General features: G+C 38.8%; 1 protein-coding gene across 2 annotated transcripts in view; it reads left to right on the top strand.

Annotated features, from left to right (window-relative positions):
- SOS2 (SOS Ras/Rho guanine nucleotide exchange factor 2) overlaps nucleotides 1-20,884 on the top strand; it is a 119,114-nt gene that overhangs the window by 55,185 nt on the left and 43,045 nt on the right. Inside the window, exons 5-8 of one of the 2 annotated variants that reach the window (XM_012456255.3) lie at nucleotides 16-219; nucleotides 6,390-6,533; nucleotides 10,359-10,469; nucleotides 16,368-16,466. In XM_012456255.3, the coding sequence (XP_012311678.1) occupies nucleotides 16-219; nucleotides 6,390-6,533; nucleotides 10,359-10,469; nucleotides 16,368-16,466 (558 nt within the window). The remainder of the gene's footprint in view (nucleotides 1-15; nucleotides 220-6,389; nucleotides 6,534-10,358; nucleotides 10,470-16,367; nucleotides 16,467-20,884) is intronic. The other variant, XM_012456256.2, reaches the window with a different exon arrangement.

Genomic DNA, 20,884 nt, shown 5'->3' with positions numbered 1-20,884 from the left:
GTTTCTGTTTCTCAGGTTTTGATGGACATGTTTGATCAAGATGACATAGGTTTGGTTTCTCTCTGTGAAGATGAACCTAGTTCTTCTGGTGAATTAAACTACTATGATCTTGTCAGAACTGAAATCGCAGAAGAAAGGCAGTATCTACGGGAATTAAATATGATCATAAAAGTGTTTCGAGAAGCCTTTCTTTCTGATAGAAAGCTGTTTAAACCTTCAGTAAGTACCTTTTTGGGTTTGAAATTCTGTGTACCCCAAAAAATAAAACGAGCTTAAAATCATAAATAGTAACTTTTTTTTTTTTTGAGATGGTGTCTTGCTTTGTTGCCCAGGCTGGAGCGCAGTGGTGCTATCTGAGGTCACTGCAGCCTCTTTCTCCTAGGTTCAAGCAATTCCTACCTCAGCCTTCTGAGTGGCTGGGATTAGATGCGTGCACCACCACACTTGACTAATTTTTTTATATTTTTAGTAGGGATGGGGTTTCTCCATGTTGGCCAGGCTACTCTCAAACTGCTGACTTCAAGTGATCTGCCTGCTTTGGCCTCCCAGAGTGCAGGATTACAGGTGTGAGCCACTGTACCCAGCCCATAAATAGTAACTTTAAATACTTTATGAGTACATAAAAAATACTTTTATGTATTTGTGGGTTTTACAAACATGTGAATTGTTATACTAATAAGTGCAGTGTCGATGAAAATTAGACACAAAATTAGGAAGAGATTTATACTGGGTTGAAATCATTTTCCGCTATGCAGTATCTGATATTTATTTGGAGGTGGTGAAAAAGATACATGGTCTAGGAAAGAAGGACCTCTTCATTTTTCTGTCTTTTGGTAAGTACCTTAAGGCAGTAGTTTAAAGTTTTAGTTTGTAGCTCAGAATACATGGGATTGAAAAAAATAAAATTTTAACAGTGGAATTTTTAAAAATAAAAGTTTATGCAGAATGCCATGTTTAACAAACAAAAAAGGTTTTTTTCTTTCTTTGTCACTTGATTTATTTTTTCATGTCTGTGTGTTTGGCCCACACTTTAAAAATAATTAGCCTCAGCCAGGCGCAGTGCTTATGCCTGTAATCCCAGCTGCTTTGGGAATCTAGGGCAGGAGGATTGCTTGAGGCCAAGAATTTGAGACCAGCCTGGGTAACAGAGCGAGATGCAGTCTCTACAAAAAATTTTAAAACTTAGCTGGGCATGGTGGCACATGCCTGTAGTCCCAGCTGTGGGGGAGGCTGAAGTGAGGATTGCTTGAGCCAGTAATTTGAGACTACAGCGAGCCATGGTCATGCTACTTTACTTCAGCCTGGGCAACAGATCAAGACCTCATCTCAAAAAAAGATACTCAGCCTTATCTTATTTATCTTGTACCTCCTAACTTCACAAAATAACTGTAACATGAGTAAATAAGAGTGATACTCAGACACGGGTGGCTGAGTATTTAAAGTCAGGAACAGATTTAGCTTTTCTCATTCTTTTTCAAAAGAATGAGTTTAAATGATAATCTAAAGTGTTTTAGTTGGCCATTACTTTTTTCTTTTGAATATATGTTTAGTTTAACAATGTATAATAATAACTCCCACTGGGCATACTATCATAAGTAGTCAGAACTTTATGTTTTTCAAAGTACTGTTCTATTTTATTTGACCCTTATAACAATCCTGAGGGATAGATTGGGCAGATGTTATCATCTCTACTGTACTTGTAAGGAGATTGAAATTGTTTTTGTAACTATAGATGGGGGTCTCACTATGTTGTTCAGGCTGGTCTTGAACTCCTGGGCTTAAGCAATCCTCTTCCTCAGCCCCTCAAAGTGCTAAGGTTACAGGCTTGAGCTGCTGTGCCCAGGTGGAAATTAACATCTTAATCAAGTTAGTTATAGAGCCTGATCTTGAATTTGGTTTCTTTTCTACCACTTTATAATTGGATTTTGTCTCTAGTGGTATGAAGAATAAAAACCTAACAAATATTGCCAACTAATGTTATCTTTGTCTTTTCTGTGTCCCATCAGTTTTCATTCCTCAGGAATTAATTTTTATGGGTCTCTTTTCACTGGATTAGTGCTAATATGACAGACAATTTCTATTCTAATATTAAAGGGTCAGATGGAAGAGAGAATCCCTTTTTTCTCTATCTCTGTATCTACTATAATTTTTTTTAACATTAAGTAAAATATAAACTTTTGAGGTAAAGACTATCTAAAATCAGAGCAGAGTACTTTGCAAATATTAGTTAAAGGAGTGAGTGACTTAAAAATGATCTTAAGTTAATCCTCGTCCTGTGTTTTCAAAAAGCTCACGTTTCTGGAGGGCCTAATATTTGCCAGGAGCATTTCATAGACATAATCTAATTTAATCCTAAGAACCCTATGAGCGGGTGTTAGCAGACCAAATGTGTGACAATGGGCAAATTACTTAACTGCTCTATGCCTCTGTTTCCTCATTTGTCAAATGAGGGTGATGATAGTACCTATCTAATAAGGATATTAGGTTATTATATTTCAAGTGCTTAGAAGAGTGCCTAGAATATAATGTACCTAAGAAATGGCTAGCTATTATTATTGTCCTTTCATTCCTAATCCAAGGTCATTCATCTGGCATGTTGTAAAAGGAAAAAACAGTTTTTCCTTTCTTATCTTTTTTTTTTTTTGAGATGGAGTCTTGCTCTGTCTCCCAGGCTGGAGTGCAGTGGCATAATCCTGGCTCACTGCAACCTCTGCCTCCCAGGTTCAAGCAATTCTCCTGCCTCACCCTCCCGAGTACCTGGGATTACAGGTGTGCGTCACCATGACTGGGTAACTTTTGTATTTTTAGCAGAGACGGGGTTTCACCTTGTTGGTCTGGCTGGTCTGGAACTCCTGGCCTCAGATGATCCACCCGCCTTGGTCTCCCAAAGTTCTGGGATTACAGGTGTGAGCCACTGCACCCAGCCTCCTCTCTAATCTTCACACTCATCACAGAACACTTCTGTGACCAGATATGTGAGGATTTTTTCCTCCTACACAAAAGTAATTCTCCATTGGACACCCAACTACATGTCCTATAATTCAACTCAATTTTGACATTATTTACTTGGAAATAGTGTTAAATCTCACAGATTAAGGACTCAGTCCCAACGCTACTGTCTCCCACTTCAGGTGCCAATTGAAAGTCCCAGGTTGTGAACTGTGCTTCTGACTGATCAGTTATATATTGGAGTTCCCATGACCTCCTTCTTGGGTTCCGTTAATTTGGTGGAACAGCTCACAGAAATCAGGGAAACACATTTACCAGTTTATTATGAAGGATTTTACAAAGGATACAGATGAGGCTGGGCGTGGTGACTCACATCTGTAATCCTAGCACTTTGGGAGGCCGAGGCAGGCAGATCATGAGCTCAGGAGTTCAAGACCAGCCTGGCCAACATAGAGAAACCCTATCTCTACTAAAAATACAAAAAAATTAGCCGGGCATGGTGGTGGGTGCCTATAATCCTAGCTACTTGGGAGGCTGAGGCAAGGAGAATCACTTGAACCTGGGAGGCAGAGGTTGCAGTGAGCCGAGATTGTGCCACTGCACTCCAGCCTGGGCAACAGCATGAGACACTGTCTCCAAAAGAAAAAAAAAAAAAACCAAACATAAAAAAACAAAATAGAACCAAAGGATACAGATGAAGAGATGGACAGGGGAAGGTATGGGGGCACGGAGTTTCCAAACCGTCTCTGGGCAGGACACCCTCCTAGCACCTCCATAAGGTCAGCAACCAGGAAGCTCATCAAGAGTTTTTATGGAGCTTGATCTCTAGCCTCTCGCCCCTGCTTTTTTCTTTTCTTTTTTCTTTTTTTCAGACAGAGTCTGGCTCTGTTGCGCAGGCTTAAGTGCATCTTGGCTCACCATAACCTCTGCTTCCTGGGCTCAAGTGATAATCTTGCTTCAGCCTCCTGAGTAGCTGGGACTATAGGCACATGTCACCCCACCCAACTAATTTTTGTATTTTTTGTTTTTGCCGTGTTGCCCAGGCTCTTCCCCCAACTATTTAGAGGTCAGTGGGTGGGGCTGAAATTTCCAACCCTCTGATCCTTTTTATTTTACTTATCAGTCAGTTTGGTTTCAAGTAACCTTCCAATCCTCCTAATCATCTGGTCTTTTTGATGACTGGCCCTATCATGAAGTTATCTAGGGGCCCTACCGTAAGTAACCTCATTAGTATAAACTCAATATTTATCAGAGGGGCTCATTATGAATAACAAAAGACATTATTATCACTCAGGATATTCCAGCATGTTAGTGGGGCTCTAAGGCAGGAACCAGGGACAAAGACCAGATATGTTTCATATTATACCACCTGGTGGAGCCAGGATCCAAGCTCAGGTCTGTTAGGTTCCAAAGCCCATGATGTTTCCATTATAAGATGCCAGAGTGAATAATAGTTGGCCATAACCTGGATGGTCAGTTATATGATATGTTTGGGTTCAGAGGGCTTGAACCTGTCTTATCCTAGATATACAGCTATGTGCTACATACGATGTTTTAGTCAGTGATATACTATATGTATCCATATATATGACAGTAATCCTGTAAGATTATACTATAACTTTACTATACCTTTTCTATATTTAGATATGTTTGGATATACAGATACTTACCATTGTGTTATAATTATCTACAGTATTCAGTACAACATGCTGTACAGGTTTGTAACCTAGGAGCAACAGGCTTTCCCATATAGCCTAAGTGTTGTAGTATATCATCTAGGTTTGTATAAGTACACACCATGATATTTGCACAATGACAAAATCACCTAACAGCACATTTCTCAGAACATACCCGTCTTTAAATAGTGCATGGCTGTAATTCACAGATGGGAACTTGGATGAAATCTGTAATTCCTTCTCAAATCCAGGAGATGGGCCCCTTGTGAAACCAGATTGTAACAGGATTAGGTGTTATCTTCATTCTGATCCCAGCTCTTATCATTGACCTATAAGACTACATAGCCTAAGCTATAAGTAAAACCTAGGGCTCTGTAAGATCTTATCAAGACTTTTAACATCTTAGCCAGTTTTTTTTTTGTTGTTGTTGTTTTTGAGGCAAAGTCTGGCTCAGCCACCCAGGCTGGAATGCAGTGGCACAATCTCAGCTCACTGCAACTACAGTCTCCCGGATTCAAGCAATTCTCCCATCTCAGCCTCCCGAGTAGCTGGGATTATAGGCACCCGCCATCATGCCTGGCTAATTTTTGTATTTTAATAGAGACGGGGTTTCACCATGTTGGCCAAGCTTGTCTTGAACTCCTGGCCTCAGGTGATTCACCTACCTCAGCTTCCCAAAGTGCTAGGATTACAGGCATGAACCACTACACCTGTCCATCTTAGCCAGTTTTAAAACACTCAAATGCTGGAATTATTCATGTAAAAAGTAGTTTAGAATCATCCACAGTAAGAGGTTTTAGATTTAACAAGGCTATCCAGAATCTATATTTTGCAGTATTTTTACTGTCTGTAATCCAAGAGATTTTTAAAATTCTCTTCCTGTTCATGATTGATTTTTACTGTCTTAGAATATATTAGTTTGAGATTGAATTAAGATAGACCCTTAACTCTTATATTGCTTTCTTTTTTGTACAAGCAGATCTCTTTATTCTAAAGTATGTTGACCTCTCCAACCCAAGTTAAAAGAATACACACTATGATTCCATCTTTTAATATATTAATATCAAGATGTACATGTTTGAAAATGGTTGGAGGTTTATACTGGAATAATGCATACTAAACTATTAATAGTTTCTACCTCTGAGGACACGGGTATAAGGGGGGCATGAGAGTAAACATTCATATTTTGCTCTCTTTGTCTTGTGTTTGACTCTTTTATAATGAGAATGCATTCCTGTGTAATAACTTTTATTTTACAAAGAATGAGTTTTCCCAAGAGCAAAATGCAAAAATTCTGCTATAGCTTGTTGACATTTAATGTAAATATATTGCTTTATATAATGTGCAAATTGTTCCAAAGTTATAATAATAGATTTAATCATGCTCTCAATAAAGGATTTGCTAGTTAAAGAAATTCTACAGTTTATTCCATAAATTTAAAAACATGTAGAAAACAAATATCACCCATAAATTAAATGACATATTTGGTGTAGGACAGGCAAGCCCCAAAATTGGGTCTTAGCTCGGGACAATTCTTGGCTTTGTCCAGGAAAGAAGTCAAAGACATGACAATGGTAGGAACCTCTGCTGAAGCACAGTGCACAGCAGCAGCAGCAGTACTATTTCTTGTGGAGCTGGGCTACTCCAAAGCACTATAGGCCACTCCACTGTGCCTAGAGTAGCCTATAGTGCTTTTTATATTTAGTAAATTTTAAGCAGAATTCTCAGTCTTACATTTCTCAACCTTTCCTTCTCTTTTTTCAGGATATTGAAAAGATTTTTAGTAACATTTCAGATATACATGAATTGACTGTGAAACTTTTAGGTTTGATTGAAGACACAGTTGAAATGACTGATGAAAGCAGCCCTCATCCCTTAGCTGGCAGCTGTTTTGAAGATCTGGCAGAAGTAAGTTTACAAAACTACTTTATATTCTCATTAAAGTCCTAAATACTGTAGTAAGAAATTTAGAGACCAGCCTTGGCAACATAGTGAGACCTCATTTCCATTAAAAAATTTAAAAAATAGCCAGGTATGGTAGTGCCCATCTGTGGTCCCAGTGACTCAGGAGGCTGTGGTAGGAGGATTACTTGAGCCCAGAAAGTTAAGCTCATGATTGTGTCACTGTACTCCATCCTGGGTGACAGAGTGAGACCCTGTCTCAAAAAAAAAAAATAAGATATTCTTTTTTTTTTTTTTTTTGAGACGGAGTTTCGCTCTCGTTACCCAGGCTGGAGTGCAATGGCGCGATCTCGGCTTACCTCAACCTCTGCCTCCTGGGTTCAGGCAATTCTCCTGCCTCAGCCTCCTGAGTAGCTGGGATTACAGGCATGCACCACCATGCCCAGCTAATTTTTTGTATTTTTAGTAGAGACGGGGTTTCACCATGCTGACCAGGATGGTCTCGATCTCTTGACCTCGTGATCCACGCGCCTCGGCCTCCCAAAGTGCTGGGATTACAGGCGTGAGCCACTGTGCCCGGCTATTTTTATTTTCTTCAACTAGTGATGTTGAACATCTTTTCATGCTCATTGGCCATTTTTGTTTCTTTTGGAAAACAGAGCTTTCAAAGTGTGGTCTTTAGATTTCATTTAAAAATTTTTCCTCATTTTATAATGTCTGCCAATATTTTTCTGAAAATATAGGTCACCTATATTACATCCACTTTGTAGACAAAGAAACTAATAGTACAGAAGTATTCAGTTACTGATGTCTAATCAAAATATTCAGACTTGGTTCTTTTTTTTTCCCCAGTACCCTGCAAAGCTGCAGAAAAAGTTTGATGATGTTTTATTAATTTTTTAGAGATAGGTGTCTGTTTTGCTCAGGCTGGACTTGAACCCATGAGCTTAGGCAGTTCTCTTGCCTCAGCCTCCTGAGTAGCTGAGATCATAGGCGCATGCCAACTGTGCCTGTCTCAGCCTTGGTTCTTTTTTTTTTTTAAGTAGAGATGTGGTCTCACTATGTTGCCTGTACTGGTTTTGAACTCCTGGCCTCAGCAATCTTCCTACCTTGACCTCAAAAAGTGATGGGATTATAGGCATGAGCCCATGCCTGGCTATCAGCTTTGACTCTTAATAGAATGTTTTTTTGTTTTTTGGGGTTTTTTTGAGATGGAGTCTCACTCTGTTGCCCAGGCTGGAGTGCAGTGGCGTGATCTCGGCTCACTTTGACTTCCATCTCCCAGGTTCAAGCCATTCTCCTACCTCAGCCTCCTGAGTAGCTGGGATTACAGGTGCGTGCCACCATGCCCAGCTAATTTTTGTATTTTTAGTAGAGACGGGGTTTCGCCACGTTGGTCAGGCTGGTCTTGAACTCCTGACCTTGTGATCCGTCTGCCTCAGCCTCCCAGAGTGCTCGGATTGCAGGCGTGAGCCACCGTGCCTTGCCTAGAATGTGTTTTATATTATGAGAATTTGTGTTCTGGTTGCTTACTGTACTCCTAAAGGTATGGTTCTAAAAATATTGTATCATTTTTAAAATTTAATTTAATTTTTAAATTTTGGTTATATGTATATAATATTAAATGTGCCATTTTAGCCATTTTTATGTGTTAAAATTCAGTAGCATTAAATTTACAATATTGTACAATATTATCACTATCTGTTTCTGATTTTTTCGTCATGCTAAACAGAAACCCCACCCAGTGAGCAGTAACCCCTTGTTTCTCCCAACTCCTGGTAACCTCTAATCTACTTTCTGGCTCCATGAATTTTAGCCATTTCAGATTAGTGGAATCATATAGTATTTGTCCTTTGTGTCTATTTACTTAGCGTAATGTTTTCAGGGTTCATCCATAGCATAGCATATGTTAGAACTTTATTCATTTGCTGATGGACACTTGGATTACTTCCACCTTTTGGCTGTTATGAATAATGCTGCAATGTTTTCATTTCTTTCGGGTATATACCTAGGCTTGGAATTGCTGAGTTCATATGGTAATTCTGTGTTTCACTTTTTGAGGAACTGCCAAATTGTTTTACATTGAGGTGAACCATTTTACATTCCCACTAGCAATGCATAAGTGTTCTAATTTCTCTGCATCCTTGCCAAAACTGTACTTGTTTATTTTCCCCCAAAAAACATACTATATAAAAAAATGCTTATTTTAAAAATACAAAAATAAAACAAATCTTTTAGGGCTAATTAGACATTGGGGTTATTGATTATTATGAAATAATAGGTATTTAAATATAGACATTGGGAAGCTATGAACAGTTTCTGCTTTGTTTTTTTTACTGTACTTTATCTTTGCTTTCTTTTTCTAATTTTGGAAACTGTAGAGTAGATGTAAAACAGGTATCATCACTTTTTCCTTCTTTTGAAAATATCCTAGGCTGGCCACAGTGGCTCACGCCTGTAATAATCCTAGCACTTTGAGAGGCCAAGGCAGAAGGATCCCTTGAGCCTAGAAGTTTGAGACCAGCCTGGGCAACATGGTAAAACCTCGTCCCTGCAAAAAATTAGCCAGGCATGGTAGAGCACGCCTGTAATCCCAGCTACTTGGGAGAATGAGGTGGGAGGATCATCTGAGCTCAGGAGGTCAAGACTGCAGTGTGCCGAGATTGCACCTGGGTGACAGAGTGAGAGACCCTGTCTTAGAAAAAGAAAAGAAAATGAAATATTATAAATATAAACTCCTTTGGGAGGCTGAGGCGGGCGGATCACGAGGTCAGGAGATTAAGACCATCTTGGCTAACATGGTGAAATCCTGTCTCTACTAAAAATAGAAAAAATTAGCCAGGCATGGTGGCGCACACCTGTTGTCGTAGCTACTCAGGAGGCTGAGGCAGGAGAATTGCTTGAACCTGGGAGGCGGAGATTGCAGTGAGACGAGATTGCACCACTGCACTCCAGCCTTGGCAATAGAGCAAGACTCCGTCTCAAAAATAAAAAAACAGATAAATGAATAAATTTAAAAAAAACACCTCATTTTGTAAGCATAGCAGAATTTTAAATCCCAGCCTTCATTAGTAGCTTTTTCATTTACTGAAAAAAATGTGCATAAGCATTACAAAAAAAAAAATTTTAAGAGACTGCATCTGTCTATTTTGTGCAGACTGTTCTTGAACTCCTAGCCTCAAGTGATTCTCCTGCCTCAGCTTCCCAAGTAGCTGGTATTACAGGCACAAGCCACCATACATGCCTTGCATAGCATTTTACTAGTTTGATACTTGTAATTACAAGGTCAGTGACCTATTTTAAGAACCTGTAGCCTCTTATTATTTATTGTTAAAGGTCACACATACATTAAAAAAAAAAGTACTAGTTGCAGCTATAGTTATTGTTTGTCCTTGGAGAAGTAGTAAAAAGTGATGAAATGTAGTTGAGGACTTGAATAAAAATTTGCCATTAGGACTGGCGTGGTGGCTCATGCCTGTAATCTCCACTTTGGGAAGCCGAGACAGGTTAATCTCGTGAGCCCAGGAGTTTGAAACAAAGACCAGCCTGGGTAACATGGCAAGATCCCATCTCTACAAAAAATACAGAAATTAGCGAGGCATGGTGGTGCGCCCGTAGTCCTAGCTACTCAGGAGGCTGAGGTGGGGCGATTGCTTGAATGTAGGAGTGAGGCTACAGTGAGCTGTGATCGCGCCACTGCACTCCAGCTGGGACAACAGAGCAAGACCCTGTCTCAATTAAAAAAAAAAATTGCCTTTAAATAATCTGTACCAAATTGGTAGAAAATATATTCTTTTAAACCTAATGCTTTTTCTCTTTTTAAAAAAATAGGAGCAAGCATTTGATCCTTATGAAACATTATCACAGGATATTCTTTCACCAGAGTTTAGTGAACATTTCAGTAAACTGATGGCCAGACCTGCAGTTGCTCTACACTTCCAGGTAAACTTATATTGAATGCTATTTTTTTTATAAAGCAAATAAATACATATCTCACTATTTTATCCTTCAAATATTTATAATTTTAGAATCCTTTAATAAAGCATATGAGAAAATATTTTATTAATCCTTTTAATCTTGTTAATCCTGAACCTATTTTAGATTGTCTTCTATTTTCTCTCTGGAGCTCTATCTGTTCTTACTGTAGAAATCTTTTATAGTACAACATCACGAATACTGAATGACCAGAAGAATCTGGCACATAATAGATCTGGCGTATAAAGGTGAATCTGGCCGGGCATGGTGGCTCTCGCCTGTAATCCCATCACTTTGGGAGGCCGAGGCAGGCAGAGTATTTGAGGTCAGGAGTTTGACACCAGCCTGGCCAACACGGTGAAACCCCATTTCTACTAAAATTGCAAAAATTAGCCTGGCTTGGTTGCAGGTGCCTGTAATCCCAGCTACTCAGGAGGCTGAGGCAGGTGAATTGCTTGAACCTGGAAGGCGGAGGTTGCAGTGAGCCAAGAGGGCTCCATTGCACTCCAACCTGGGTGACAGAGCGAGACTCTGTCTCAAAAAAAATTAAAAAATTAAAAATTTAAAAAATGAAATAAATAAACTGGCTTTTACCCCTTGACATTTGAATATGGTAAAATCCTTATTGTCCTAAAACAAGCAAGGAAACAAATAAACAAACCTTTCTTCACTCTAGTAGAATAATTAACTAGAGTGAAGAAAGTTTTGTTTCATTTCCTCTTTCATTTTTTCTTTGCAGCCAATTGTCTTTATTTTTTACCATTCTTTATCAAAACACTATCATGTATGTTTTAATCAGGGTATAAATTGTCTTTGACAACTGACTTAATTGCCAAATGCAGTGGATATTTTAATTTCATATTTATGTCTGTAGTATTTGTTACTGCTCTTGTCTCTTGGTTCCTGTATTAGTCCATTCTCACACTGCTATAAAGAAATACCAGAAGGCTGGGTGCAGTGGCTCACGCCTGTAACCCAGCACTTTGGGAGGCCAAGGTGGGTGGATCATCTGAGGTCAGGAGTCCAAGACCAGCTTGGCCAACATGGCAAAACCCCATCTTTACTAAAAAATGCAAAAATTAGCCAGGCGTGGTGGTGCGCACCTGTAATCCCAGCTAGTTTGGAGGCTGAGGCAGGAGAATCACTCGAACCAAGGAGGTGAAGTTTGCGGTGAGTCAAGATTATGCCACTATACTCTGGCCTGGGCGACAGAGCAAGCAAGACCCTGTCTCAAAAAAAAAAAAAAAATACACACACACACATACACATGCTGGATGTGGTGGTGTATGCCTGTAGTCCCAGCTACTACAGAGGCTGAGGCAGGAGGATCACTTGAACCCAGGAGGTAGGGGTTGCAGTGAGCTGAGATTGCACCACTGTCCTCAAGCCTGGGCTACAGAGTGAGACTCTGTCACATACATACATACATACATACATACATACATACATACATACCTGAGACTGAGTTATCTATAAAGAGAAGAGGTTTAATTGGCTGAGTTCCACAACCTCTAGGAAGCTTGGCTGGGAGGGCCTCAGGAAACTTACCATCATAGCGGAAGGCAAAAGAGAAGCAGGCAGGGAGGTGTCACATACTTTTAAACAACCAGATCTTGTGGGAACTCTATCACAAGAACAGCATTAAAGGAAGAAATCTGCCCTGCATGATCCAGTCACCTCCCACTAGGCCCCACCTCCAACATTGGAGATTACAGTTGGACATGGAATTTGGGCGGGGACACAAATTCAAACCATATCAGCTCGTATGATACTACATTTTCCCAATTTTCATCTTCTCTGATTTCTTCTCAGTCTCGTTAATTATAGCTGTTATTCAACTTCTTTTATCAGCCCGTTTTTCTGTCATTCTGTGCTCTCCTTTGGTGACTTCTTCCATATCTATACTGGTGACTTCTTCTTACTTATTTTTTTAAGGACCGAGTCTTGCTCTGGAGTGCAGTAGCTCAATCTTGGCTCACTGCAACTTCCACCTCCTAGATTCAAGTGATTCTCCTGCCTCAGCCTCCCAAGTAGCTGGGATTACAAGCTCGTACCACCACACCCAGCTAATTTTTGTATTTTTATTAATTTATTTATTTATTTATTATTATTATTTTAAAGATGGGGTTTCACCTTGTTGGTCAGGCTAGTCTTGAACTCCCCACCTCAGGTGATCCACCCACCTTGGCCTCCAAAGTGCTTGGATTACAGGCGTGAGCTACCATGCCCTGCCAATTTTTGTATTTTTAGTAGAGATGGGATTTCACTATGTTGGCCAGGCTGATCTTGAACTCCTAACCTCAAGTGATCTGCCCTCCTTGGCCTCCCAAAGTGCTGGGATTACAGGTGTGAGCATATTTGTATTTCCAGGCCATCACTTTTTTTTTTGAGCACTCTGTATACATGTGTATGTGTCTATACACTTTCATATAACCAGCTGCCTGGAACTAATGCACTTGGATACCCTAAATGCACTTCAGATATGACATGTTTAAAACTTGTCATCTGAACTCACAGAAAAAAAATTAAAAGAAGTAAAAATAAATAAGTAAAACTTGTCATCTTACTGTCTTCTTGAACTTGAGCTTACCATCTTCTCCCTGCCTTCTTTACTGTAAATTCCCATTATTTATTATCTTCTACTTCTCTACTCTCAAAAATTTATCATGGAATAAAAATTATACTTAATTCTCAAAATTATTTTAAGAGAGGACTATTTTAAAAGTTAACTCTTATATATTCATATAAACCATAAAGTATGCATTAAATGCACACTTTATCTTTGCATACTCATTAAAAGCACTCACAACACATTTCTTGTTTTAGTCCTGTTAGGGATTTTTGCTGTGGAATTTGAATGTTAAAGGACCCAATTATTGATAGAGCTGTCGCCCTAGGTATTCAGTGAAATTGGAAGAGTTAGATGAAATCCCTTTTCAGGACAAACTGACTTGTATTAACTTAAAAAAATTCACTCAGTTTAGCATAAAATCATGCTTCCTTGATAAAACTGAAAACAGAAAGCATCTTTGGAAGCTTTATAGCACAGTTTATTTATTTATTTAGAGACAGGTTCTTACTCTGTTGCCTAGGCTGGAGTACAGTGGCACAATCTCGGCTCATTGCAACCTCCACCTCGTGGGTTCAAGTGATTCTTCTGCCTCAGGAGCTGAGACTACATGTGTGCACCACCGCATCTGGCTAATTTTTGTATTTTTTTGGTAGAGACAGAGTTTCACCATGTTGACCAGGCTGGTCTGTTGGCCATAAGGCACTGTGCCTGGACTGTATAGCACACTTAAAAAAATAAGATTTGAAGTTGGAACTTAAGGCTTTGGGTCAATTAATAGTGTGTGTGTTTTTGTTTGTTTGTTTGTTTGAGATGGAGTCTTGCTGCTTTGCCCAGGCTGGGGTCCAGTGGTGCCGCCTAGCTCACTGCAACCCCCGCCTCCTGGGTTCAAGCGCTCTTCCTGCTTCAACCTCCTGAGTAGCTGGGACTACAGGCGCATGCCTCCACACCTGGCTAATTTTTGTATTTTCAGTAGAGATGGGGTTTCACCATGTTGGCCAGGCTGGTCTTAAACTCATGTTCTTAGGTGATCTCCCCGTCTCAGCCTTCCAAAGTGCTGGGATTACAGGCATGAGTCATTGCTCCCAGCCAGTTAATAGTTATGTTACTTTGAGCAATTCACTTAATCTCTGAGATTGAGTTTGCTCATTTGCAAAATGGTGATCATCATAATATATATCTCTTATAGTTATTAGGAAATTAAATGGTAATATATATAAAGCATAAGCACAATGTTTGACATGTGTTTAATACTCAAATGATGTAGGTCCTGTTATTGTTAGAGGACTCCTTACACTGTAAATACATGCTGCAAAAATTTTAGCATGCACATTAGCTATTTTAGTATAGATGAGCAAAACAGTTGATCTTGTAGACTAATTTTGAAGTTTCATATTGGTTCCAGTTCAAGCACTATATATAAAATATCCAGAGTAATTCATATCACTATATTAGTTTAATGTTGTCTTAGTCCATTCAGGCTGCTCTAATAAAGCATCATAAACTGGACAGCTTATAAACAATAGAATTTATTTCTCACAGTTGGAGGTTGGAAAGTTCCACATCAAGAGGCTAACAGATTTGGTGTCTAGTGAGGGTTTGCTCTTCTGGTTCATCGATGGCACTTTCTTGCTGTATCCTCTCATGGTGCATGGCGCAAATAAGCTCCCTGAGGCCTCTTTTATAAGAGCACTGATCCCATTCACAAGGGCTCTGCCCTCATGTCCTAATCACCTTCTAAAGGCCCCACCTCTTAATACTGTTGGATTGAGGATTAGGTTTCAACATATGACTTTAGAGGAAACACAAGCATTCAGATCATAGCAAATGTGAAAATGAATTAATCTTTAGGAAAATTGTTAGCACTTTTTGTGTTTCCTAGTAAATAGTTTGGTTACTGAGTAATGTCTATTGAACAGATTATAATTTAACAAAATGTAAGAATTATGTGAGTATTTATAAAGACTTTTTTAAAGCAGCAGGTCAGATTCTTTCTCACATTATATATTGGTGTGGTTGGTATTTTTCTTGTAGGGAGAAACACCACTAAGTCAACTGTATAGACATCTAAAATTACCGTGAGTTAAATTTAATATAAATTTTAGAAAACCAGTTATTCTACAGTAGTTTCCAAAACTGGGGTATACCTATCCCAAAGCTATACACTAAGATTTTTTCAGGACATATAAAGGCACAGAGGGCTTTAAGGGAGTCTGTTTCTAGTCTTCGGAGACCTTGTTTATGTTTTTTGCATTGTCTTTTCCAGCTTCTTTTACTTGTTACCTTTTGCTGTGTATATTTCCCATTATGCATTGATCCAATATGTAAAAACCTCTAGGGCACCAAACAGGAAAAAAAAAAAAAGGTATCACTCTTATGGGAGAGTCTACTGAGTACAAAGCAAAAGAGTTCACAAAAGAAGTTTATGGAGGCTGATAGTAACAATTCTTGGTAGCCAAAATGTTATATCTATCTATATTATGTCGTATCTATTTGTCTAATAATTAAGAAGTGATATGGTTATCACAAGGGTTTATATTAACCTTATTGTAAGTACTTCATCATCATTTGGGATAAAGAAGAGGAGAAGCTTTTTCTCATACCTTGATGTAATATATTAGAAGCAGTTGTAGTTTCTTCCAGAAGCTTCTAATCCTTGAGACCATGACATTAATATGTTCATTTGAATTTAAGAATAAAGTTTGACTTCTGACAAATTAAGTCTGATGTTGCTGTTTATTTTGACAGTGAAGATTGGCTTTGCTTTTGTTTGTTTGTTTTCAGTTAGAATAGTTGGGTTCACGAGTAGAAGGCTTTGTTAATTAAGTTGTATGACAGACATTTTTCATAAATGAGCTAAATCTGAAGTTTATTCAATTATTCTTCGGTAGAATAGATTTAAATCACATTTATAGTATACAGCATTCCCTGAAATGCATCTTTTGTAACTATTTAAATTTACCACATTTAAAAATTGTTCAAGAGGGTACATAGCTTTTCACAATTCCTTCAGGGTATATGGAAGCCAAAACATAAGCTTTAGAATATTATTGTGAAAGTTATTTTAGCCATATAAAAGAAAATAAATTTATATGTTTCTCTAATAACTTAAAGGAGGAAAGGAAAAAAAGAACAACTTGATATACAGCGCTAAAGTTTCAATATAGAACACGCATTCTGTTGTAGTTTTGATAAGTCTGTATCTCAAATTTTTAATAGCTGTTTTTGTTAGGCACTGCTGTTGTATATCCTTGATGTCAGAGACATACATACTATGATATCTTTTTGCTTTGCAGTCCATTGCCGATGGTTTTAAAGAGGCAGTTCGTTATGTCCTTCCACGTCTTATGCTGGTGCCAGTGTATCACTGTTGGCACTATTTTGAATTACTAAAGGTAAGATTTTATAACAAAAAATCTCAAAGTACTTGCCTAATAGAAAAGAGTTTACTTTTAAAAATTATTTTTGGAGACACACAGTACCAGTCTTTTAATTCTTACTTTATATAAGTAATTAATAACTTTTATATATAACATTGCTTTTAATTCCTATCTTGTTTATCTTATAAAGGAAATAACTTTTGGTAGCTCTGGCTTAAGAAGTGTCAGGCCATTATAGTCAATGACCTGATCTTTTTTTTTTTCTTTTTTTTTGACACAGAGTCTCGATCTGTTGCCAAACACCAGGCTGGAGTGCAGTGGCATGATTTTGGCTCACTGCAACCTCCACCTCCTGGGTTCAAGCAATTCTCCTGCCTCAGCCTCCCAAGTAGCTGGGACTACAGGAGCACGCCACCACGCCCAGCTAATTTCTGTATTTTGGTAGAGATGGTATTTCATTATGTTGGCCAGGATGGTCTTGATCTCTTGACCTCGTGATCCACCCACCTTGGCCTCCCAAAGTGCTGGGATTACAAGCGTGAGTCACCGCACCCGGCCTGACCTGATTTTAAATGCAGACCTAGTAGCAGGGATTTTAAAAAACCAATCATTCGGATAGGGGGAAAAAATTCTTTTCAATTATATGGTCAAACCAGCATTTTTAAATGTTGGCAAATATTAGAGGGCAACTGTAAGACTGATGATAGGACTTCTAATAAGACATGAACATTATTTTTAAAAATTCAGGCATCCAAATAGACATCTGGGGCTGCTTATATATTCATATGAAACCTGTATATCTTTTGATGAATTCTTTATGGATCCATTAATATCCATGGAGACACACACAATCAAGTTGCTCATCTATTTGTGCATAAAAGCTGGCTACCTCTAGCATCAAATGCTGTGAGTAGTAGCACTCCATAAAAAAGAACATGAAAAAGAGATAAGTATTCATTAGAAGTCATCATATGTATTCCTTGCCTAGATGCCTACAAGATGTACATAGAATTATTCTGGCTTTTATTTATTTATTTTTAATTGTACTTTGGGCTCTGGGATACATGTGCACATCCTGCTTCCTGCAGGATTACTGCATAAGTACATACATGCCATATCCTCCCCCGGCTTTTGCCTACATCAGGCATTTCTCCCAGTGTTATCCCTCCCCATCCGCCCTGCCCCCTGCTGTCCCTCCCCTCCTCTCCCCTCCCTTCCCCTCTGCCTCCCCACTTAGCCCACTGAGTGTTGTACCCTTCCCTATGCCCAAGTGTTCTCATTGTTCATTACCTGCCTATGAGTGAAAACGTGGTGTTTGATTTTCTGTTCTTGTGTCAGTTTGCTGAGCATGATGATTTCTAGAGTCATTCATGTCTCTACAAAGGACATGAACTCATCGTTTTTTATGGCTGCATGGTATTCCATGGTATATATGTGCCACATTTTTTTTGTCCAGTCTATCATCGATGGGCATTTGGGTTGATTCCAGGTGTTTGCTATCATAAACAGTGCTGCAACGAACATACGTGTGCATGTGTCTTTATAATAGAACGATTTATAACTCTTTGGGTTTATACCCAGTAATAGGATTTCTGGGTCAACTGGAATTTCTATTTCTAGATCCTTAAGGAATCACCACACTGTCTTCCATGATGGTTGAAGTAATTTACACTCCCACCAACAGTGTAAAAGTGTTCCTTTTTCTCCACATCCTCTCCAGTATCTGTTGTCTCCAGATTTTTTAATTATCACAATTCTAACTGGCATGAGATGGTATCTCAATGTGGTTTTGATTTGCATTTCTCTAATGACCAGTGATGATGAGCATTTTTTCATATGTTTGTTGGCCTCATGTATGTCTTCTTTTGAAAAGTGTTTGTTCATATCCTTCGCCCACTTTTGAATGGGTTTGTTTGTTTTTTTCTTGTAAGTCTGTTTTAGTTCTTTATAGATGCTGGATATTAGCCCTTTGTCAGATGGGGAGATTGCAAAAATTTTTTCTCATTCTGTTGGTTGCTGGTTCACTCTGATGATTATTTCTTTTGCTGTGCAGAAGCTCTTAAGTTTGATTAGATCCCATTTGTCTATTTTGGCTTTTGTTGCCATTGCTTTTGGTGTTTTAGTTGTGAAGTCCTTGCCTGTGCCTATGTCCTGAATGTTGTTGCCTGGGTTTTCTTCTAGGGTTTTTATGGTGTTAGTTCTTACGTTTAAATTTTTAATCCTTCTGGAGTTAATTTTTGTATAAGGTGTAAGGAAGGGGTCCAGTTTCAGCTTCCTGCATGTGGCTAGCCAGTTTTCCCAATACCATTTATTAAACAGGGAATCCCTTCCCCATTGCTTGTTTTTGTCATGTCTGTCAAAGATGAGATGGTTGTAGATGTGTGGCGTTGCTTCTGAGTCCTCTGTTCTGTTCCATTGGTCTATATCTCTGTTTTGGTACCAGTGCCATGCTGTTTTGATTACTGTAGCCTTGTAGTATAGTCTGAAGTCAGGTAGCATGATGCCTCCAGCTTTGTTCTTTTTGCTTAGGATTGTCTTGGCTATGCGGGCTCTCTTTTGGTTCCATATGAAATTTAAAGTGTTTTTTTCCAGATCGGTGAAGATCAATGGTAGCTTGATGGGGATAGCATTGAATCTATAAATTACTTTGGGCAGTGTGGCCATTTTCACAATATTGATTCTTCCTAACCATGAGCATGGAATGTTTTTCATCTGTTTGTGTCCTCTCTTATTTCCTTTATCACTGGTTTGTAGTTCTCCTTGAAGAGATCTTTTACATCCTTTGTTAGTTGTATTCCTAGGTATTTTATTCTCTTTGTAGCAGTTGTAAATGGGAGTTCACTCATGATTTGGGTCTCTGTCTGATGTTGGTGTATAGAAATGCTTGTGATTTCTGCACATTGATTTTGTATCCTGAGACTTTGCTGAAGTTGCTTATCAGCTTGAGGAAGTTTTGGACTGGGATGATGGGGTCTTCTAAATATACGATTATGTTGTCTGCAAATAGGGACAATTTGACTTCTTCTTTTCCTAATTGAATACCCATTATTTTTATTTCTTGCCTAATTTCTCTGGCTAGAACTTCCAATACTATATTGAATAGGAGTGATGAGAGAGCGCATCTTTGTCTAGTGCCAGTTTTTAAAGGGAGTGCTTCTAATTTTTGCCCGTTCAGTATGATGTGGGGTTGTCGTAAATAGCTTTACTATTTTGAGATATGTTCCATCAATACCTAGTTTATTGAGAGTTTTTAGAATAAAGCGCTGTTGAATTTTGTCGAAGGCCTTCTCTGCATCTGTTGAGATTATCTCTGGCTTTTATATTAATGTTACTGTCATGGATTAGATGGGAGAAGTCTTAACCATCTAAACCAATGATGTGGTATCCTAAAGGAGAGGTACAAAATAATCAAGCAGAAAGATACTTTGCTTCTAAAGAGCAGTAAAAAAGTTGGAAGCTGGAAAAAAAATGTTGGAAGCTGGGCATGGTGGCACAAGCCTATAGTCCCACCTACTTTGGAGGCTGAGATGGGAGGATCACGTGAGGCCAGGAGTTCAAGGCCAGCCAGAGCAACATACCAAGACCCTGTCTCTTAAAGGAAAACAAAATTCACAAAGAACATTTTACTGAGCAAGATACGTGGAATTGCAGTTTAAAAGGGGCCATAATCTGAAAGTAGGCAGTTCTTAGATGTTAGCTAGAGTCAGTGAAAATCAGGAGCAGTGATAGAGAGAAATGAATGGATCATCACCAGAAAATCTCCATCTTTCACATGCTTACTTTAGTATCACTCCTACCTTTGAAAGATCAAGGGTAATTGTTTAAGGAATTAGAAGTGGGAAAATAAACACTCATTGATGAGTTCTCATGCTTGTCCAAAGGCAACAGATACTCTTACTACTATATAATAGCAATTTGAGGCTTCAAAGAATGAATAAAGAGGGCCAGGTGAGGTAGCTCAGACCTGTAGTCCCAGCACTTTGGGAGTGCAAGGTGGGGCGAATCACTTGAGACTAGGAGTTCAAGACCAGTCTGGCCAACGTGGTCAAACCATGTTTTTAGTCTTTACTAAAAATACAAAAATTAGCCAGGCGTGGTGGTCATGCCTGTAATGCCAGCTACTCAGGAGGCTGAGGCAGGAGAATCGCTTGAACTTGGGAGGTGGAGATTGCAGTAAGCCGAGATTGTGCCACTGCACTCCAGCGTGGGCAACAGAGCGAGACTCCATCTCAAAAAAAAGACTGAATAAATAGAAACCACCCATGTCTGATCAGTGAAACAGTAACCCTTAGAATTAATATGGAATGTATTCAGTTTTAATTAATGTACAGCAACAACAAGAACAAATAGAAATGTGGAATGGAAAGACAAGCCTTAGAAGAGTTGAAATGGCAAAAGATTTGAATCATCTCACAAAACAGGATATCCAAAAT

Source organism: Aotus nancymaae, unplaced genomic scaffold (assembly GCF_030222135.1).
Source record: "Aotus nancymaae isolate 86718 unplaced genomic scaffold, 86718_ANA_hifiasm-v0.15.2.pri h1tg000062l, whole genome shotgun sequence".
NCBI classification, from domain to species: Eukaryota; Metazoa; Chordata; class Mammalia; order Primates; family Aotidae; genus Aotus; species Aotus nancymaae.
The sequence above is the reverse complement of the archived record's forward strand: the minus strand, read 5'-3'. Positions and strand labels throughout refer to the sequence as shown.